We start from the raw sequence: 24,136 nt of genomic DNA on the forward strand, positions 1-24,136 counted from the left end.
GACTGTTTGCTACACCCTGACATCAGTCAACTTCAGCTGGCTGCCTGAATGATATGGTTGTAATTCCTTTAGACACCTGTTTACTGAGGATATGTAGCAGGTACTATGGAGGTAAAAAAAAAAGCCTGCTACTAGAAAAGTATGTCTTAATAAATGGAAAATGTTTTCTAGTTGGTGCCAACAACATAACCAACACGCATTTAGCGCTAGATGTTCTCTGGTTTTATGATGATCGTGTGTTACCATCTGATAGCCTTTCTTACTCCTCCAGCAGGGTTCTTTTATCAGCCATTTCAGCATGCCTGCCATTGCATCTTCTCTTTGAATGCATTCTCATCTTAAAATGTTGAGTTTTGCATAATAGGCTTCCAAGAAAACCAGTGGCCCCTCCTTAGAATCTTAATTTTGTGTTTGAGTAGCTAACACTTGCTCCATTTGAACCATCTAACCTGCCTGACTTGAGGTTTTTAACATGGAATGCAGTTTTACTGATTGCTGTGACCCCTGCAAGATGGGTTGATGAGTAAACCCTGTCTCCTTTTTCATAAGACAGGGCTTCTTTGAGAGCTAGTTATTCTTTTATGTATAAAGTAGTATCCAAGTTTACTTTAATCCAAGCTATCTCCCCATTTTCTTTCCTGAATTTAAAAATGAGGGAAAAAGGATGCTCCATTTCTTGGATGTCCATAGACATTTTGAGTACTTGTGAGAACTAAATCTTCCAAATCTTTGGATTAATTGTTCATTTCTTGTGAAGGTAAGGAGGAGGGACAACTTGTATCAAAACAGACTATTTCCAAATGGTTGTCTACATTTTGTTATACTCAACAAAACTATTCCAGGTAGGGTCAAAGCATATTTTACCAGGGCCTTGGCTTCATCTGTGGCTTTTTGGAAAGGGTTGAATTGTAGAAGTATTCTGGAAGCTGCAGCTTGGTCACCTGTATGTACTTTTAAAAAGCACTATAAGGCTGATTCCTTCTGTGGGTCTAGATCAGTGTTTGCTAGGACCAATTCTGCAGGAGCTCAGGGACTCTTCTCTTTCCACCTTCCAAATGTAGTGTGCTAGGGTAATCTACCCATATAGCTAAGGCTACCATTATGTAAGTAAACTTGTCATTACAGTAGATGTTAGAATGATCACTGCTGCAGTATCTGCTTCCTCCTGCCATCTGCCTTATTTGGTATGTTGTTTATGCTTGAGTGTGAGCATTTATCATCAGCCCTGGCTTTGTCCTGTCAGGGCTCAGCCTCCCTCTGTCTGTTGGCTTGAATGGTCTGAAGAGCTTGGTGCTCAAACTTGTCTTTTTTAGTCAGCTCAGCTCGAGCTGAGTGACAGGTTGTGTGGAAGGGGTGCACTGAAGCTTTGGAAACTGTCCAGCTGTTAAGCTGCTAATGCCTTATTTGTTTATTTATTAAATATTTGAATATGTACTGTTTTGGTAAGTTTACTTGTATATTTGTATTGTCCTTCTTAATAAAGTAAGAAATCTGATGTGAAAGGAACATAACATACAGTAAGTAGTACAGTCTTGTCTGCATTCAGGGTACTTCATTTACTCCTCAAACAGGCAAATATTACCTAGTCCTTTAGCTCATGATAACTGAATGCTGTGGTCATATCCCACCCAGTCAGTTAACCCAATCTTATCAAGCATAATGAATACTGACCATAAAAACAGCTGTCAGCAGTAAGAATTAATTTATTTAGTTTACATTTCTTTGCCGGGAAGGTCCGACTGGAATAAGACCCATTTTCAGCGGAGGCCCGGGAAGAATAGCTCCACATACAGATCATCTTTTATAAAAAATTATACAAAACTTGTACAAGAAATTGTACAAAAAATGTACAAGAGTAATAGTACACCATAAGTTACATTCTATGCTTTTATAGCTGACATTTGTATTATACAAGTAAGTTTACAGTTAAAAAGTGTAGTTTTTGAACAACATTAAAGTTAAATGTTTTGTCATACTTGGTACTACCCCCCTGTAGCGTTAAGTTGCACTGTTAAGTGAGAAGAAACTACCCCATTAAAACAATTACCACTTTAGCTGTTCAGTTAACCAAGCAGACTAAAGCACAGCATCTCTCACTTTGGTTTGTAGGTAAGTACGAGGCTAGCTGCTCTTGTGGGCCATTTTAAGAATAGCCAATTTCCCTTTTTGTGCTCAAAATACCATTTGGTTATAGATTGGCATTACCTATCCCATGTATGATGCAGATAAGTGCAGTCCGGGTCTGAACTGTCTGCAAACAGCTACAGTTAACTTTGAACCTAACACCACTCTTAAGTATTCAACTGCGGTACCACCTTTAACATTCCTATAAGAAAAGTGCAGTCTGGGTCTGAACTGTCTGCAAACAGCTACAGTTAACTTTGAACCTAACACCACTCTTAAGTATTCAACTGCGGTACCACCTTTAACATTCCTATAAGAAAAGTGCAGTCCGGGTCTGAACGGTCTGCAAACAGCTACAGTTAACTTTGAACCTAACACCACTCAAGTATTCAACTGCGGTACCACCTTTAACATTCCTATAAGAAAAGTGCAGTCCGGGTCTGAACTGTCTGCAAACAGCTACAGTTAACTTTGAGTATGTGTCTAACTGTTTGAGCCAATCTTCATTTTCCCCTGGAGAGCACTGTGCTTTAGCTGTAAGCAGCCCCCCCCACCCCACCCCACACCCCCACCACACACCCCCCCCCCCACCACCACCACCACACACATCTTTCACTTTCTCTTATTCCCTTCTGTTAGCAAATAGTACCCATAACTGATCAATACTGTGTGTTTGTTTATTTAAACTATACCACAGTAGCCTACTGATACAAGGTATCCTGGTTTTCCACCTGAGAAATTAAGACAAGACTTACAGTTTCAGAGCAGTCCTTGGTCAATTGTGATTGTTCTTAACGCATACTTTTCTTGCTTTGGCTCATTAGCAGCAGCAGTACAAAGAACTGCCTGCTCACACCCTTGTTCTTCCCTCCCCTTCCCTGTTTATTACCTTAAGACAATCCCAGAGTTAATAAATATTACCTGTGGCAGGCACCATTTGTAAAACTACAATCCACTCTGCTACAGGCCCCATGAAGGCTCAGTGTCTCTCCAGTAAGTGTTTTACAACTGTAAATGCCTATTTATGTTGAATTGTATTAGACATTTTACAACTGTATATGTTTATGTTGAATTGTGTTAGACATCTGATATGTTTTATGCTTTATTTTTGATGTTACTATGGCATGCACCAAGTTGTTACTAGTATAATAGTATGTATGGTCTATTTGCATAGCTGCACCTTGTTCACTAATATTATTCATGTAATAGTGTTGTGTGTAGACAGCTCATACTAGTGTCTAAATTCTTTCTATAAGTTTGTGCTGTTACTGGTGGATAGAATCACATTAGAGAACCACGACAGATTGCTGCTCGCTATATTTTTATCTGTGGCTGCATAACTGTCTGTCTGGTTTTTGTTTTCTAATGTTCTTCCAATTGGCTCAGTATCTGCATATACTAAGTAGTGGTTCAGGACATTGCATGTGGTAGCTATTTGCTCAGTGTGTTTTTTATAATCTTTATAATATATATTTACCATCTCAAAAGTGCTTACTCCTCTCTGTACTCTTCTTTTCTAGACCTAACACCACTCTTAAGTATTCAACTGCGGTACCACCTTTAACATTCCTATAAGAAAAGTGCAGTCCGGGTCTGAACTGTCTGCAAACAGCTACAGTTAACTTTGAGTATGTGTCTAACTGTTTGAGCCACAATCTTCATTTTCCCCTGGAGAGCACTGTGCTTTGGCTGTAAGCAGCCCCCCCCCCCACCACACACATCTTCCACTTTCTCTTATTCCCTTCTGTTAGCAAATAGTACCCATAACTGATCAATACTGTGTGTTTGTTTATTTAAACTATGACCACAGTAGCCTACTGATATAAGGTTATCCTGTTTTTCCACCTGAGAAATTAAGAAAAGACGTACAGTTTCAGAGCAGTCCTTGGTCAATTGTGATTGTTCTTAACACATACTTGTCTTGCTTTGTGATTGTTTCCAGCCCCTCATACAAGAACCTAACAGGGTCTCTACCCGCTTCCCTCCCGCCCCCAGTGGTCCCACCTTTATTGCACTCAAACCCCTCCCATCTTTCCAATAGCCAACCACAGTGCTAACCCAACACTACCTCCTCCATATTCCCTCTACTATCACACCTCCTCAACTGACATGTACAAGCATACCTTTCCTTTGCTCACTGCATGCACTCTCCTTGCATATCTTACATCCTACCAAAGCTCCATCATTCTCCCACTCAACCACTACCACTGTACTACTACTCACACCACCACCCATGTCTCACCCATACTCAGCTCCCCTCCCACCAGCTCAAGAACCATCCCTATGCACCCCCCACGTATTCTACCAACTATAAAGCATCCCTACAACTTAATATAGTAACCCTCCCACCATACCTATTACCCACAGAGAAAATCATAAATTTTCCCTTATAAACAAACACATTCAAAAACTGAGAAAACTAATAATTTCATGCATATCAAAACTAGCCCTAAGTGGAGACATCCACCCCAACCCTGGCCCTACCATCTCCAACCCCAATCCTCATAATCAGACTAGAAATCACAACTTCTCCCATATTACAGCCAATAGAAAGCCAAGTGACTTCCTTCTACTAAGCCTAAATATTAGAAGTATATCCAACAAAGTCCATGAACTCCATGCCACCATAGACTTATACTCCCCAGATATAGTCGTCCTGACAGAAACCTGGCTAAAACCTCACATTACCAGTGAGCAAATACTCCTTACAGGTTACGGCATACTAAGAGTAGACCGGCTAAACAAAAAAGGAGGTGGTGTAGCTATAATATTTAAACAACATCTAAACATCCAGATCTTAAAATCATCAGCACCACAAACAGGCAATGAAGAAATAATATATACCAACCTCAAAATTAACCGAAACAAAACCATCAACATAATTGGATGCTACTTCCCACCTGGCCAAAACATCCCTCCACTAGAAAACCTCCTCAGCTGGTCTACCCACCATCTCCCCCAAAAAACTGTCATCTTGGGTGGTTTCAATATTGACTGGCAATCCTGTTCTGGCAACAATCCATCCCATCAAGTACACCTTCATGGCTTCACCCAACTAGTCCAGTCACCAACAAGGATAAATAAAAACTCCAGCAAACAAGCACTCTACCCTGGATTGGATACTAGTCAGTAAGAACCCCTCAGTCATATATAACAGGCTGCTTATCAGATAGCCTCAGTGATCACTCCCCAACATTCCTACTCAAAAACTACCTGTACCAAGCTAAACCTGTCGTCTATCGTCAAATACGTAAAAAAATAAACTTTAACCCACTCACATTCATCTCATCCCTCAAAGAATGTAACTGGCATGCTCTAAAGTACCTCAGTCTAGATGACGCAGTTGAATCTTTTAATACTACCTTCCTGAACATCCTTAATTACCATGCCCCCATAAGATTTTCCAGAACCAAAGCACAACCCTCCCCATGGCTACAGAAAACCACTAAGTCAGAAATGAAAAACCGGGATAAAGCCTAGGAGCACTGGCGCAAAACCAAAACCCCTGCAGCTAAACAGAAATTCCTAGAACTACGCAATAGAGTCAAAAAGCTAATAAAACGGGACAAATTCCAATACTACCAGTCTGCCCTAGACTCCTCACAACACAGCCCCAAACAATTCTGGTCCTCCATAAACTCCATCCTCCACCCAGGTAAAATCAGTACCCCTCCTCCTAACATCCCTCACTCCTCAGAAAATATTGCTACCTCATTCAACACACACTTCACCCAAACCATACTATCACTAGCTAAACAACACAACCCCCCTCTCCTCCAACCCACACCTTCAACTAGTAATCTCCCCACTGCCTTCTCTTTTTCTCCTGTACCTACCTCCAACATAAAAAAAACTCTGAACTAAACTTAAACCCACCAAATTAGCAGCAGACAACCTCCCAAGTGAATGCCTACAAATCGCAGCTGATGCTCTGGCCTACCCAGTATCCATCTTGATTAACCGATCTCTGTCAGAAAGTTACGTTCCCACATTGTGGAAAGTCTCATATATAATTCCCCTCCACAAAGGCGGACCCTCTGCAGAACTAACCAATTACCGCCCCATAGCTGTTCTCTCTCCACTCTCCAAAATACTAGAGAGATGCATACACTCTCAGGTCTCACAGTACCTCCTTACTAACAACCTCCTTTCCAGTACTCAGCATGGTTTCCGACCAAACCATAGCACCACCACTGCCTTACTCTCCTTTACAAACACTATCCTTCAGCATAAAAACAGTGGCTATCTCTCCTCTGCTACTTTCCTAGACCTGTCCAAAGCATTTGACATGGTCCCACACAAACAACTTATCTCTGTCCTCAATAACCTATCCTTCTCACAATCAGTCACCAACTGGTTTCAGAGTTCTGTCTGACCGCCAACAATCCGTTGTATGGCAGAATGACATATCTCCCCAACTACCTGTCTCCATAGGGGTTCCCCAAGGATCCATCCTTGGACCCCTACTTTTCTCTGTTTACACCAATAATCTAGCCTCTGCCACCAAACATGGCACACTCATCCAATACGCAGATGACTCTACCATCATCTGCTCAGCCCAGTCCCTACCCAAACTGCAAAAAGTCACACAGGAAGCCTTTTCCTCTGTTGAAACATGGTTATCCGATGCCCAATTAATACTCAACCCAAACAAAACTAAACTACTCGTCTTCCAACCCACCAAACATACTCAAAACATCTCTCACTTTAACATCACAGCAAAAGACAACACCACTATATACCCAACTGAACACACCAAATTGCTAGGAGTGGAAATAGACAATAAACTAAAATTTGACATTCACATATCCATGACCATAAAAAGTCCACAAAAACTAGGAGCATTATACAGAAATAAACAATTTCTCACCAAAGCAGCAAAGATTTCAATAGCAAATTCCCACCTTATCTCCACCCTACTTTATGCCTCTCCAGTATATACTAACCTAAGGCAATGTGATCTAAACAAGCTAGAGACCTGCTACAACAAAATCGCAAAATTCGCCACAGGGGCATCCTACCGTAGTCACCACTGTCTCTCACTTGCTGAACTGGGCTGGCTTGAACTCCCTCACCTCCTTCAGTGGTATCAACTCACTCACCCACAAACTAGTAAACCATCCACTAAATGTCCCATCCTTCCAGAATCTACTCCAACCCTATCGCACCACCAGACCACCAAGATCCAGCAACAAAAATCACTTGCAGATCACTAAAGCCAATAACTCTGCTGGTGAAGCACTATTCTCTTGCACCATAGCCAAATTATGGAACTCACTCCCACCCACAATTACCTCCGTACCATCATGCACCAACTTCAAAACTTTATTAAAAGCGCACCTAAAAACATGCTGGCTATGCCCTTGCAACTCCCACTCTAATATCATCCACCCCATCCAACTACTACCTTTCTTTCACCTCCACTAACTACCTTGATGATAGCAAGCTCAGATGCTCATAAGCCTAGTACTTATTGTACAGCAGGAACTTCTCATCGTTACATTTGTTAATGCCTGTCATGTACTTCACAGATAAAGATTCTAGTTGTCTACTGATGTACTATGTTCTTCATCTGTAAATATGTTGTAAGTAATTTCTGTGTTAAATTGTTAATCACTATGTAATCCAATGTAACTACTGTCTGTTTATTTTACTGTGGAGCTTTTCTCCCCGGGCCTCCGCTGAAAATGGACCCATGTCCAGTCGGACACTCCCGGTCAACAAATTTAAATAAATAAATAAATAAATGATTATATATTGCCCCTAATGAGGATAACTGGGATCATATAGTAGATAGGTTTGAGGGGACCCATGCATGGGATAAAGTATTTAGGAGTTGCAACTGTCCATGCCAGTCCTGGGGTAAATTTTTTGCTTCCCATCTGTAGATATAAGTTGCGCTTTAAAATGGACAGGAATGAACTTTGTTTTATGTAGATGGAGCGGCCTTTGCTCATCTTACAATATTTTTTTTATAAGGTCCATCAACTTTCTTGAGGATGTATGGCCAAGTCTGTTCAGTACTTTGGTAGCCCCCCTCCCTGACAGCCAGAGTGAGAAACAAGTTATTCCCCAGCACAGCAAATAGCCCATTATAACACTTAGGTCACACACCTTATCCTCTATTAGAGACCAGTGAAGTCATTACTACTACTACTATAAAGGGGCCAAAAACAAGTTGATAACTATAACAGTTCTCATTTACAGTTGTAAGAATCATTGCTTTCTACAGTCCTATAAACTGAACTAACAGTCACGCAACACAGTCTCGTATACTAGGGCAAGGGGTCAGAATTCTCTGGCTCTCCCCCAGAGAGTGGGTTATACTGGTCAAGACAGAAAACCTGTTAGTTCATTAACCAAGTAATGGCTTTCAAGCAGAGCTGTGGACTGCCCTTGCAACTCATGTTATCACAGGTGGAAGAGCCCGTCAACCCTAACACATCCAGCACCTCTAGAACAGTGTGTGGTCGTTATGTTGTGCCCCCCCATATTGTACACATTCATCCTTCTATCATAAAATTAGCTTAGGTAGTATGTACTTATGATTCAGTGTGCTTAGTACAGTTGCAAAACTGACTGTTTTCTCAAATGTAAATCCAAGCTGTTCAAGAAAGGTTGTAGAAAGCAAATGCTTCATTTCACTTGCGTGTTCAACCTTACGTGCTTGCAAGGGATGAAACATACCACACAACCTTATTCAGAGCCACCAATACATCAGAATGTGCCCATTTGGAAAAAATGCTTTCAGAATCACTAGACAAGTCAAATAAGATATGAAAATCTTCGTAAACGCTCACGAGTTCAAATTTGAGCCTGTTGTCTAATAATTGTTATCAACAGATACTTTATTGGGGGACAGCAGAGTAACTTTACAAGGTTTCCAGAGTTTCAAAATTACTACTTCCAATCCTAAACTTGTTGCAGTACAAGTACAGTACAATGTTACCCTGTGTTTAGGATGAACCAGGCCGTTTCATTTTATTTTGCACAAAAGCCATACAGTCTCTATACTTTTTTCTGTAATTTCAGTCTTCCATAAATTCCTCCTTTGAATTTTATCCTCCAACTCCTGTGGTTTGGCAGGGAATAATAGCAGCTTCTCCTGAAACTTCGTGTCCAAATTTTTTAACCTGGAAGTGACAGAATGGCATCTGCTTAATCACAAGCAAAAACACTTTTCGTTAACCTCACAAGTGTCCAGCATCACCACAAATTGTGATAATTAGCCAGTAATCCTTCAGTATGGTTTTCATTTAGAACACTGTTGCAATTGTAGTGTTATGCCAGTGGGTAAAAGTTAATATGGGTAAGAATTCTTCTTCATCCAGGAGTCCAGACTGGAATGTCTTTCATTTCCCTGTATATTGACTGTACATTTACTTTCTGGTTTTATTTTTATTAGTTTTGTTTACTTCCCCAGAACACCAGTAAAAATGGGACTTCCTGGATTAGATGTTTCCAGTTAACATAAATTGATTAAGGAAAAAAATGCTATCCTTATCTTCCTTTAAGTGCATAACTGCAAAAGATTTTCCAGGCGTAACAGTGACTGGTCGATGTGAAGTAATAACAGTGCTTTCGTATTTGTGGTTGGAACCCATTTCTTCACTTTACTTGCGGTTGCTTCTCAGTTTACATCAGTGTGCATTGTTCCATCTGTGCACCTGCTGCTTATCTGTACATGTTGTCTGTGGAGTGCTTTGAAAGATTTGAAGTAGTTCAGTAAAACACAGACCAATCCCAGTCGCTGCAGCAAAAACAGTCATTTGGATTCCAGTTATGACAGCAACATATGTAATTAATCTGGAACCATTCAACTACAGGATGACACTGATAACTGAATGACACGGAAGCTTAGTAAAATCAGTAATAAACAAAAAAAAAAGTAATGTGAAGCTTACATTGCCAACTCACTTCCCACTCCTCCTCCCTCAAGGGTTCATGGGTACCTTGGACATTAAGGATGCCTATCTCCACATCCCCATAAGGCCCAGCTTTAGGAGGTACCTAAGGTTCTCACTGGCGGCCTGTAACTTTCCATTCTCTACCTTGCCCTTTGGGCTTTCCACTGCATTCAGAGACTTCATCAAATGTCTGGCACCAGTAATTGCCTTCTGCAGGACACAAGAGATCCAAATATGTTTGGATGACCTGCTCATTCAGGCAGACTACAAACAGTCCCTCCTGCTACACTTACAAAAAACATTGTACTCCTGCAGTCCCTAGGGTTTCAGATCAATTACTCAAAATCTCAGCTGGAACCTACACAAGACATAGTCTTCCTGGGGTGCAGGATTCGAACAGACATCATGAAAGCCTACCTTCCTCCTGAAAAGACGGAAAGCCTGGCACATTGTCTGCTTTTGGTTCTTCACAGCAAAGAATTGACTGCAACGCAGTACCTCAGGCTTCTGGGCTATATGGCTTCCACTATACCTATGCTGCCTTTAGCAAGACCACGTGAGGAAACTGCAGTGGTACCTCAGATCTGTTTGGACGCAGCATTCCCACCCCTTCTGCTCTGCCTCAAACAGGAGATACATTGGTGGCTGAATCAGATGAAGCTGAACCCAGGTCTTCCACTCCAGCCCTTTCAGCCTAAACAGATTATGTACACAGACTCCTCAGACCTCGGTTGGGGCATAACTCTGGGGTACCTAAAAGTGCAGGGAGTGCAGGCAGTGCCACATAGGAAAGAGCACATCAATGTAAGAGAAATGAGGGCAATACTATTGGCCCTGCAGGCCTTCCAAACCAGACTTCAACAAGGACCCCTGAAGCTGTTTACAGACAATACCACAGTGCTGTGGTATCTCAAGAAGCAAGAGAGAACCAAATCTTACTTTGCAAACTAGCTCTCCTGGTGTGGGAACTGGCCATCAGTCAGGGAGTTACTCTACAGGCGGTATACATACCCCAACAGAACTCTATGGCAGATTCCCTCAGCAGGTCCGTGACTGTGGCGCACTAATGGATGGTACACAGGGATGTCTTCTGGACCTAGTCCACCAATGTGGTACACATCAAATAGACTTGTTTGCCTCTGCCATCAACAGGCAACTTCCCTCCTCCTGCACCAGACTGCCAGAACCACTGGCGATGGCAACAGATGCCTTTTTAGTTTCATGGAAGGGGGTGTGTCTATATGCACCCCCCCTTCCTTCTTGTTCAGAAGGTCTTGCTGAAGATCCAGTAGGACAGACCAAAAATCTTGCTGGTGACTCCCTACTGGCTAAGACAGCATTGGTTCCTCCTTCTCCTGCAGTAATCCAAGGGCTATCACTGCAAGTTACCCCTCAGAGTGGACCTTCTCACACAGGACAAGGGAACCCAAATCTACCCACAGTGGCAATCTCTTCACCTCACTCTGTGGGTGATAGGATTCTGATCCCTTTCAGTCATCTTTATAACAAGGACATGCTCACTGTCCTGCAGGAGGCCAAGAAACCCAATACCAGGAGATCTTGCATATCCAAGTGGAAAAGATTCTCCATATGGTGTCTTAAAAGGCAGTTGGACCTGTTGCAAAGTGAAACTCCTCTAGTACTGTCCTACCTTTTGCAGACAGGGTTATCATTTTCATCCGTTAAGGGCCATTTGTCTGCCATTTCTGTATGCCTCCCTTTGGACCCCACTTAGCTTCCAGATTGCCTTCAAAACTGTTCCTTAAGGGGATACTTCATCCCAGGCCACCAAGGAAGCCCATTTCCCCTCCATGGGACCTGAACTATGTTTTAGAGACGCTCACACACTCCCCATTCGAGTGAGCATCCAAAGCTTCCCTAAAACACTGCACATGGGAAGACTGTCCTTCTAGTGGCCTTGACCTTAGCTAGAAGAGTGTCTGTGTTGCAAGCCCTCATGGCTATTCCACCCTTTCTTATATTCCACAGAGACAGAGTAACTCTTAGAACCAACCCATCCTTCATGCCCAAGGTGATCAATGACTTTTCTTTAAATCAAGCAATCCACTTACCCACTTTCTTTCCCAACCCACAGGGAGACAATGAGAGAGTATTACATTCCCTGGATGTGCACAGACAGCTCAGATTCTATCTGCACAAAACAGGGCCCATCAGACATGGTGTGACCACCTGTTTATCTGTTTCCATCCCAGGCCCTACGAAAAGCAGTATCTAAGCAAACCATTTCAGCCTGGATTTCCAAAGCTATTACCTTTTGCTACAAACACCACAGGCAACCCTTGCAAGGCAGTGTAAAAGCACATTCCATCAGGGCAATGGCTTCTTCTGGAGCATTCTTCAAAGGCTTGGACAGTTCCACTGTCCTTGGTCTTCTGTGAACACCTTCATAGGTTCATAGGTTCATAGGTTGGTACTAGGCTATCAGCCCTAGGGCCTATACAAGCCTAGCCATAACAATTCCCTGGCTATTTCTTCCCACATTATTTACTTCACTAAGCATTACAAGATAGACTAGGTTTCCAGGTCCAGGGCTAGATTTTGCCAGGGCTATCCTTCATGGATTCCTGGAGAACTCTAGTAGGCCCACCTCCCCCCTCCTCACAGTGAGGTTTGGCATTCACCCATATGTACAGAATACTGCAACATATGACTAGAAGGACGTAGAAAAGTTGTTATCTTACCATAACCATACATGTCCTTCTCTTAAATGTTGCAGTATTCCTTTCCTCCCACCTACCCCTCCTGTTATCTGGCAGTTCCCTTTTTGGATGGTACAGGACTTGCATTACTTTCCCTGGGACTGGTTCTGACTGGAACGCTCAGTTCTAAAGTCTGGTGCTCGCAGATGTCACTTTTATGGCCACGTCAGATGTCCCACATACCAGTGATTGAAATCTTTTGTATACCATCCGGAAGTTCAGGTAGCAAGAGAAGAAAACCCATATATACAGAATATTGCAACATGGAAGAGAAGGACATCTATGGCTATGGTAAGATTTTACACAACTTTTCTTTCACAGCTCTACAACTATACCTGTTATTTAAGAAGAATAAACAAACTATTCATCATAAGCTGATATTTGCAGTGGTCATGTTCATTGCATTCTGTGTGTTGCACTGCATATGAAAGCTACAGTAGCTCAGTAAATGTCAATTTTTGTAATATTTTGTAAACTAAAATATCTCCATAAAAGCCACTTGAGTTATCCATGTACTGTACTCGTTTTGATCATTGATCTTTTATCTTTCATTGAGGCTATGCAGTTCTGTCTGTTATTGGTCATTGAAATATTTAGAGAAATAAGATCATGATGTAAAACTACAGAAAAAATATTTAGTGTCTGTTCAGTGCTAGACAGATGTCAGGTATCAATGCATTTGTAATGAACTTTAATATAAAGTGTTTTGGTTATTTGCAATTAGTATGTTTTTTGAATTATTAATATAAATACGAGCAGGTAATAGACACCTAGGGGGTGCCACTGGGATGAGAATTAACCTGCCAGCATCAGTAGAGTGCAGTGACTGAAGGCCAGCTACCCACTGGTCTGTAAGCTTTGGGAATCTTCCCAAGAGCTATTGCTGCAACAGTGAGCCATATGATGAACATAGTTTGACCATATGTAGGAATGTAACATAATTGTACATGCTTGAATATGGTCATTGTCACAGTATCATGTCTCAGCCTCCTTCCCTCTATTTCCTTTCCTGTGAGCATCCCTTGGTCAGGGTGTGTACCTAGACCACTTCTTCCTGCATCTTCCCCCTCAGTTACCCTTTTGGTGCCCTCACTCTTTCGGTCGAAATAGAATTTGGAGAGGCAATTATCGGATCTTGTGGCCAAACTGCCTTCTTGGCGGCTCACTGCACCGGGAAACTAGTGATCTTGTTTCACACAGACTGGATACCTATTCCCAGGGCAAGAAAAAATTGAAGAAGACATGGACAGAGACATCCTTCTTTATACCACTGATGTCCAGGTGGGAGGGCATCTGCCTGCCCTAGAGAGAGAGAGAATGGTGTTAAGATCTGGAAGTTTGGCCTTCTGCAGCTGAAGTCCTAAGAGTTTTTACTGAACATCTTCAAATCTGTACAAATATGGCGAGTTCTTCTCTCATTGTTTACTATAACAGTAGCTCTTCATAGTCGCACACAGATATTTTTTTCATACTAAATTATGTAGATAATTTTTTTTCTAATGTATGATAGAAAAATGGGAAAATCTTTTAAGTTTTGAGGAAAGAGGGACATTTTCAAGTGTTTTGTATATGAAGTGTGATTGTGAACATGCGGATAGTGTCATTGATCTTGTTTAATAAGATGTTTCTAAGTGCATCTGTGTCATCGTGTAATATGTAGGTGTCCTAGATATTGTTTAATTTGGAAACATTTTAATTTTTGCTCTCCCCATCCTTGACCTTCAAGCCCACATTTCTCTCACCATCTAGTTAAAGCCACATTGCCTTTTGGGATGAGTTTCAGGTCAAGGTGAGCCATCAGTTGTGCGTGGTTCAAATGTTTTATTTTGTATTGTATTATTTTGACCTGCTGCATGGCCAACATGCAGTGGCATCACTGCCGATATAAGTATGTGGAAAGTCTGCCAGTCCCCTTGTCAGAATGCCTCAGAGAACCAGGTGCACTAGTCAAACCTAGTTCTTCAGAGCCACAGTGACAACTCATCCCTCCGGAGCACAAAATGGCTAAAGGTGCATGATTGTAATTCCAGTCCTGCTTCTTCTGATCCACAGACACTCAAAATCAAAAGGAAAAAAGTAAACAGTAGCAGTCCCCATCTGTCTGTGATAATTGCATTTTGACAGTTGCATATTGTTCTGAGCCTGTTGCAGGTGAGAACACTGGCGGGCAGGATCAAGTTGATGCTAAGAGTGTCACTAACCTAAGTTATTTATTTTCATTAGCACGCACATGCAAGACCTACAGGAAGTGACGCAGGACTTGCACTATGAAAATTTCCGCTCTGAGAGGTTAAAGCGAACTGGCAGGTAAGTTCTTTATTTCCTCTTTTTGGTGTGATGGTAATGAATTGCTGATATGAGGTTTAACTTTCGTCTCTTTTTAGTGTCTCAGTTTTTATGTTTCTTGAAACATTTATTTTCTGTTTTAACCCATGACCTTGCAAACCCCTGCAGTGTGCCACAAACTCCTATCAGTGACTGGCATTCTCAGAAGAGTGTTCCCTCTCTTGTCAGTTCATTGTAGCCCAGTGATAGGTTGCTTGGTAGAAGAGGTCTAATGTGCTAATAAATGTTGGAAAAAACTGAACTTTGTATTTGTTCTTGATGCAGTGCTCACTTTAACATCTTGATGTGGAGTCTTTCTGCAGTAGCATTGTGCACCCATTGTATTGTCTTGTAGTGGTGTCAGCTCAGAATTCTGACATTATTGGTGACTGTGGCATCAGACTGTACTTCAAGCAGTGGAATAAGCAATACGACCAAGTAGAAAGATCCAACACAGTTTTATTACCCTTCTCTAGCGCCTCGGCTCACGCCTTCTAGGAGAAGGAGTATCACAAACACTTCCAGATTATTTATACCATGCAATAACCTTAATTACAAAGCCAATAAAACAATTTAACAATCAAGGAATCAATTAGTTTGCAATGTATTTCATTCATAAAAATACTCTCCAATTGCATTCTACATTAATACCACTAGGTGTCAGTGTGTTATACTTTAATATAAAAACTGTTTCCTTATGTAGCAGCTTTTGTTTAACTAAATTACTATCATCATTACCTTTACCGTATGGAGAATTTATTAGAATTATGAGGCTGTGCAATAATAGTAATGAATTGGAAATAGAATTACAAAAGACCGTTGATTTATTCATAAGAAGAAATTATAAGGAAAAAGAAGTTGTGTTATCTTTACAAAGAGCTAAGAATGAAGGATCTCAGGCAAATAAAAATAAAAAAAGTAAGATAAAGAAAGGAGAAAAAGATAAATGTTTTGACAAACAGATGTTTTTTGTCTTGTCATATGATTTAATGACAGAAGAAGTTAAAAAAGCAGTACAAAAATATTGGCCTTTTTTATTTAAATATAGAGATTTAGTAGAAATTATTCCAACAAGTATTACATTTTCTTATAAAAGAGGGAGAAATCTCAAGGACATGTTAGTACATGCTAAGTACTCTAGTCCAAATGTTAACTTACCAATAGAGATAGCTTTAATGGGAACATTTCAGTGTAGGAAGTGTATTTCGTGTAAATATGTAAGTAATACATTTGAATGTATTAATGGTAGGGTTTTTAGACCTTGTGGAATTTTTTCTTGTAACTCAGTAGCAATAGTTTATGCTATAAAGTGTCCATGTGGACTGTTTTATATAGGGGAAAGTAAAAGAGCTTTCAAGGTCCGACTTCAGGAACATGTAAGAGACATAAAAAATAATAAGTTAGAAAGCCCTTTAGCAGTACATTTTAGAGATTATCATAATAGTTTACCTGAGGGTTTATTGGCAACAGTTTTGGAACAGATAATAATTAATAATGATGATAGTAATTTAGTTAAACAAAAGCTGCTACATAAGGAAACAGTTTTTATATTAAAGTATAACACACTGACACCTAGTGGTATTAATGTAGAATGCAATTGGAGAGTATTTTTATGAATGAAATACATTGTAAATTAATTGATTCCTTGATTGTTAAATTGTTTTATTGGCTTTGTAATTAAGGTTATTGCATGGTATAAATAATCTGGAAGTGTTTGTGATACTCATTCTCCTAGAAGGCGTGAGCCGAGGCGCTAGAGAAGGGTAATAAAACTGTGTTGGATCTTTCTACTTGGTCGTATTGCTTATTCCTCTGCTTTTTTTGTTTTTGTTGCATATATATCATGGCAAGTGATCCTTCGCTTAATGTGCCTAGAATTTTTAGGCAAGATTCAAATCAAACAACTATGGAACAATATACTACACCGGTTGGTGAACGTTTAAATGTGAATGGAACACAGGAAGAACAGGTTACCTTCTGGCAGAAATTTCTGCAAAAGGAACAACAGAGAAGGTCGGTTAATCCGTTTTCCTTTATTGGACAACGAATGGGCAATTCCTTGCCTCCAGACATGAGAGAGACATTTGACAAGTTAGATAAACTCATGTCCAAAGAATTGGCGACGCATCTTAACTGTTTGAGTCTACAAAGATATGTGGAATTGAATATCACTCCGAGGGGCTTACGTGCTTTCAAACATCCTACCACACCGTTTGACCTACAGGATGAAGCTGATAAGATATTCCATAAGAGATGGGTAACAGCAGCCCACCAGTGCTCAATCGAGTGGGTTAACATCTTAGTAGAACGTGACAAAGTGAAGCAAGCTAAACTTAAGACTGATATAACTACTACTTGTGAAGTGTTAGCCGGAGCAATAGGCACAGTTCGTATGGAACAGTGCCTTAAAGATATACAAAATAAACTTATTGACTTAGAGAAAGATTTACTTGATGCCAAAAAATACAAGCTAAATCGAGATATCAAAGATTACGCATCTGATTTGGCGTTTTCACGATTAACCAATAAGAAAAGACGTCCAAACGTACGGTTTGCAGAGCACGGGAGATCTCAGCGTAATGGCAGAACGAATACACACTCAGATGTTTCCACCGAGTGGGAGAGTGAACCAGGGGAAGGTGGTGACTTTCCCATTTTACCAGCAGCACAGAATCCTGTGGAGTTCCAGCAATCGTTTCGGAAAGCAAAGCGGAATGGGTTTGGAGACGGTGAACGATACAGAGAGAGCGAAAGGGAAACAGAATATGGACAGAGACCTTTCGCTGGCGTTTATACGCAAAGGTACAAACGAACTAGACGAAACTAGTGACATTTTTTCTGTATTTCAAGATAGTAATGTGGATTCTTCTTACATTATCAATTTATGTGGTATGGATTTAAGCAATGAAATGATTTCAGTGTTAAGTAATGGCTTAAAATTTGTTCCAACTGTATTACCACGTGAATATGTTTTGAAAAGTGATGTTTATAAGTTTATACGAAAACTGCATTTAGCTGCTTTTTTTCAAGACAAAAGTATGTACAGTGTGTGTAATGAAAACAGTACTATGGTGTCTACTGAATCTTCTGGTGATTCAGATGATAGTTTCTATTCCTGTTCATCAGATTATGTAGATATAAATAGTTATAGTGCATATAGTAAACTAGATACCTCTAAAATTAATGTGAAAAGTGATTTTGTTCCTCCTTTTACACATGAAGGTATTAAAAGCTTCTCAGCTATGTTAAATTTTGCTGTAGAAATGTTATATAAAGATTTTTGTAAGAATAAATCTGGGTTCAAATATAATTTGACCAAATTAGAATGGCAAGCCTTACAGATTTTAGTTAAAAAACATGAATTGATAATAAAACCCGCTGATAAGGGTAATAAGGTAGTACTTATGCATTATACCCAATATGTACAGATGTGTCTAAAACATCTTGATGACACTAATACATATAGTAAATGTGACATCACAGTTTATAATAATGCTTTGAAGCAATTTGATGAGCTACTTTATAAAGGGCTGAGGTTAGGATATTTTTCAAAAGATGATATAATGAAGAAATTTAAGATTAATAATCATGAGATAGCTTTGTTTTATTGTTTACCGAAGGTACACAAAAATGTGAATTGTCCTCCGGGACGCCCTATTGTATCAGCATGTAAATATTTTTTACATAATATGGGGATTTTTTTGCACAGTTTTTTGTACCCTTATGTGAAGAAACAGACATCATATATTAGAGATAGTTTTGAATTTTTGAACAAGATATCTCTAATAAAATGGACTGAGGGTATGTTTTCGTTTACAGCTGATGTGAAAAGCCTATATACAAGCATAAAACATGAGCATGGTTTGCAAGCTTTAAGAAAAACATTAGGTGACAGCCCTCAGTCATTTTATATTATAGACTTAGTGGAATTTTGTCTCAAGAACAATTATTTTTATTTTGATGGTCAGTTGTTTCATCAACTAAAAGGCACAGCCATGGGGGCAAGTTTTGCCCCGATGTATGCAAATATTTTGATGAATTGTTTTGAGATTGATTTTTTGTATCATTTGGAATTTTATAAGAAATATGTAATAAGTTATTATCGATACATTGATGATTTAATTTTTATTTGTAGGGGTGGCATAGGTGAGCTAGAAGTTTTCAAAACAGATTTACAAAAAAATCAATTTGGACTGGAATTTGATGATTTTCAAGTGGGTAGTAAAGTTAATTTTTTGGATTTGACTTTGGAGGGGATGAGTAATGGTAAGATAGTTACAAGAGTTTATAGGAAATTTGAAAATTTACATTTTTTAGATGGATTAAGTCACCATCCTTCTCACCTTATGAAATCTTTACCGTATGGAGAATTTATTAGAATTATGAGGCTGTGCAATAATAGTAATGAATTGGAAATAGAATTACAAAAGACCGTTGATTTATTCATAAGAAGAAATTATAATGAAAAAGAAGTTATGTTATCTTTACAAAGAGCTAAGAATGAAGGATCTCAGGCAAATAAAAATAAAAAAGTAAGATAAAGAAAGGAGAAAAAGATAAATGTTTTGACAAACAGATGTTTTTTGTCTTGTCATATGATTTAATGACAGAAGAAGTTAAAAAAGCAGTACAAAAATATTGGCCTTTTTTATTTAAATATAGAGATTTAGTAGAAATTATTCCAACAAGTATTACATTTTCTTATAAAAGAGGGAGAAATCTCAAGGACATGTTAGTACATGCTAAGTACTCTAGTCCAAATGTTAACTTACCAATAGCGATAGCTTTAATGGGAACATTTCAGTGTAGGAAGTGTATTTCGTGTAAATATGTAAGTAATACATTTGAATGTATTAATGGTAGGGTTTTTAGACCTTGTGGAATTTTTTCTTGTAATTCAGTAGCAATAGTTTATGCTATAAAGTGTCCATGTGGACTGTTTTATATAGGGGAAAGTAAAAGAGCTTTCAAGGTCCGACTTCAGGAACATGTAAGAGACATAAAAAATAATAAGTTAGAAAGCCCTTTAGCAGTACATTTTAGAGATTATCATAATAGTTTACCTGAGGGTTTATTGGCAACAGTTTTGGAACAGATAATAATTAATAATGATGATAGTAATTTAGTTAAACAAAAGCTGCTACATAAGGAAACAGTTTTATATTAAAGTATAACACACTGACACCTAGTGGTATTAATGTAGAATGCAATTGGAGAGTATTTTTATGAATGAAATACATTGTAAATTAATTGATTCCTTGATTGTTAAATTGTTTTATTGGCTTTGTAATTAAGGTTATTGCATGGTATAAATAATCTGGAAGTGTTTGTGATACTCATTCTCCTAGAAGGCATGAGCCGAGGCGCTAGAGAAGGGTAATAAAACTGTGTTGGATCTTTCTACTTGGTCGTATTGCTTATTCCTCTGCTTTTTTTGTTTTTGTTGCATATATATGTACTTCAAGCAGTCTTTGACCAGGACTTACTTGATGTGTAGCAGCTGGCTACCTCCTGACACCACTGGTCATCATCATCATCTTCTTTCGGCTGTTCCCATTAGGGGTTGCCACAGCAGATCACCTGTTTCCATTTCTTCCTGTCCTCTGCATCTTGCTGTGTCTCACCAACCACCTGCATGTCCTCTCTCACCACATCCATAAACCTTATCTTAAGCCTTCCTCTTTTCCTGTTACCTGGTAGCTTCATCCTTAGCATTTTTTTCCCAATATACTCAGCATCCCTCCTCAACACATGTCCAAACCAACATAATCGTGCCTCTCTGGCTTTGTCTCCAAACCTTCCAACCTGGGCTTGACCCTCTAATATAAGTATATTCCTAATCCTGTCCACCCTTGTCACACCCATTGCAAATCTTAACATCTTTAATTCTGCCACATCCAGCTCAAACTTCAATGCCACTGTCTCCAACCCATATAACATAGCTGGTCTCACTACCTCTTGTAGACCTTCCCTTTCACTCTTACAGGTACTCGTCTGTCACAAATCACTCCTGACAGTCTTCTCCACCCACTCCATCCTGCCTGTACTCTCTTCTTCACCTCTCATCCACACTCACCGTTACTCTGAACTATTGACCCCAAGTAGTTAAACTCATCCACCTTCACCACCTCTACTCCTTGCATCCTCACCATTCCTCTATCCTCCCTTTCACTCACACACATATATTCTGTCTTAGTCCTGCTGACCTTCATGCCTCTTCTCTCTAGAGCATATCTCCACCTCTTCAGGGTCTCCTCCACCTGTTCCCTACTCTCACTACAGATCACAGTGTCATCTGCAAACATCATAGTCCATGGGGACTCCTGTCTGAGCTTGTCTGTCAACCTGTCCCATCACCATTGCAAATAAGAAAGGGCTCAGTTTGATGTAACCCCACCTCCACCTTAAACGCATCCGTCACTCCCACCACAGACCTCACCGCTGTCACACTGCCCCCATACATATCCTGTACCATTCTTGCATACTTCTCTGACACTCTTGACTTCCTCATACAATACCACAACTCCTCTCTAGGTACCCTGTCATATACTTTCTCTAAGTCTACAAAATCACAATGCACCTCCTTCTGACATTCTCTGTACTTCTCCATCAGCACTCTCAGAGCAAACATCACATCTGTGGTGCTCTTTCCCGGCATGAAACCATAATGCTGATCACTAATCATCATGTCCCTTCTTAACCTTGCTTCCACTACTCTTTCCCATAACTTCATGCTGTGACTGATCAATTTAATCCCTCTGTAATTACTACAGCTCTGCACATCACCCTTATTCTTAAAAATCGGTACCAAAACACTTTTTTTCCATTCCTCAGGCATCCTCTCACTTTCCAAGATTTCATTAAACAATCTAGTTAAAAACTCCACTGCCATTTCACCTAAACACCTCCATGCTTCCACAGGTATATCATCTGTGCCAACAGCCTTTCCATTCTTCATAGCTATCCTCACCCTTTTCCCTGCCCTTCCAGAGTGAGCTTTTCTATATAGCAGTACAGTGTGTGACCATCAGTACATGTGCAGCACGTCTACAGTTATTTGGTGTGGAGCTACTTTAACTCATTACGAAATGCTGAAACATTTCTTTATATTTAGGGTACTGTTTTGTACTACAGTAAATCATAGCTCTAAACTGTGAAGTTTTTTATTTAAATTTTACATACAGGAACAAACACATTAACGTAATACAAAAATATTTATACAACTGTTTGTATCATTTCTTCCTATATACATTACTAAAATTCATCATAGAACATAGAAATGTAAACTTTTTGATAAGTATTCCAATTAAGTTTCACCCTTCCTAATTCATTTTTGTTGTATAGAAGAGTTAGTTTGTGTTGCAGTGCTACTTTACATGTTTATTTTAAATAGTCTGAGAGTCAGGGTGTGAGGTGGGAATACAATCACTACAAAGGCTGGGTGGCATACTGTGGATATCACCTTTGGGTCTCCTCAGGAGAGTAGAATAGAGTAGCCTTTTGGAACTAACTTGGTCAGCAAAGGATATATGAATTAAATGTGTGACATGTAGTCTATTAAAGTATGTGGTAAAGTACTATGCCTTCAGAGCAAATGGAGCTCCCACATCTTCCATGTTCCTATTCTTAGACTTTATAAAGCTCTCTAAAAAGAGGTAAAGTAGTAATGTGAAATAACTGATTTTTATGTATGTGTGTGTGTGTGTGTGCATATGTTCATCGTGTTTCACTGTTGCAGTCCTTACAAATGGGTTATCCGGCTCCCGGTAGTCCACAGTCGGTCAAAATACCAAAGTCCTTGGTATATGGCATTAGCTGCCTCCGGAACAAGCCTGACGCCAAGACGTCAGGTACAAAGGCAGGCAGCCGACGTCACTTCCTCAGTCTTTCTTGCTGTGGAGCCCGAAGCAGAAGCAATTCGCACAAGTGCCGATCGGCCGATTACCTTCTTTTTGTATTCAGACTTCTTAAGTTGAAGTCCTCCTCAGATAAGTACCCCATTGAGGGCCCTTTTTTCTTGCTTTAACGATTGTCAGAGAAAATTAATAACTGTCTTGCCTGTGGAAAACGGATTCCGCATCGTGATTTTCATTCTTACTGTATTACTTGTTTGGGCCTTGAGCATGACGTTCAACCTGTGTACCATACGCTGTAGAGCTAGGATTTTGTATAAGCACTTCGGAGTTTTGCCTGAGTTTGTCGGTATGGCATCTTCTGGTCTCCCGACTTCGGATGTTCCTAAGAAGCACAAGGATAAGGAACCGCAACAGGCCTAGGGTTAAATTAACCAACGACATCCCTGCTAAGTTGGTTGCGGTATGGCATCTTCTGGTCTCCCGACTTCGGATGTTCCTAAGAAGCACAAGGATAAGGAACCGCAACAGGCCTAGGGTTAAATTAACCAACGACATCCCTGCTAAGTTGGTTGTAGGCCCAGCGATAGCCAGTGAGGCGCTTTCTTTGCCCCTGCAGTCTGCAGATGTTCAGCAGCAGGCGTCTTCGGAGGCCTTTCCTGAGTCCTCCATTTCTCAGGCTTCTACCTTGCCTTCGGACCCTCCGCTGCTCGCCGCCTCTGATGGATCCGGAGCCGCTCAGCAGGCGCCGGCTTCAGAGGCCTCTTTTCTTCATCTGGAGACCAGATCCAGGCCGACTACCTCAGTTCACATTTCTGTGGTGGCTAGGCCTCCCGAGTTCCTCCGGCTTTCTAGTAAGCGCCTCAGCAGAAAATCTACTACTAAACAGGCGCCGGCCTCCCCTCAATTGCCTCAGGCTCAGATGGTTAAGATGGCTAGTGATCTCTTGACTCTTATCAGGGGCTCTCAGCCACCTCCTTCTAAGAGGGCTAGGGAATTGTCCCCAAATGTTTTGTCTGCCTCAGACTCGGAAGTTTCTAGCTCCTCTGCTGATGGACACTCTCAGCTTTTTTCTGGTTTTGAGGATTCTGATGCTGACGACTCCATCCCTTTTGCCTCCCCCCCAGAAGATTTCTCTTTTGGGGATACTCTGAATACCCTCTGGGAGCATTTTAGATGGGAAAGCCAGGACTTCCCTCAGTCTAAG

General features: G+C 40.3%; 1 protein-coding gene across 4 annotated transcripts in view; it reads left to right on the plus strand.

Annotated features, from left to right (window-relative positions):
• SEPTIN2 (septin 2) overlaps nt 1-24,136 on the plus strand; it is a 1,307,428-nt gene that overhangs the window by 983,964 nt on the left and 299,328 nt on the right. For 3 of the 4 annotated variants that reach the window (XM_044068783.1, XM_044068784.1, XM_044068782.1), the window contains one exon: nt 14,975-15,058. In XM_044068783.1, the coding sequence (XP_043924718.1) occupies nt 14,975-15,058 (84 nt within the window). Of the gene's footprint in view, nt 1-14,974; nt 15,063-24,136 lie in introns of those variants that run through there. The other variant, XM_044068785.1, reaches the window with a different exon arrangement.

The sequence above is a fragment of the Protopterus annectens genome, chromosome 4.part0, assembly GCF_019279795.1.
Source record: "Protopterus annectens isolate FY-2018-M chromosome 4.part0, PAN1.0, whole genome shotgun sequence".
Lineage (NCBI taxonomy): Eukaryota > Metazoa > Chordata > Ceratodontiformes > Protopteridae > Protopterus > Protopterus annectens.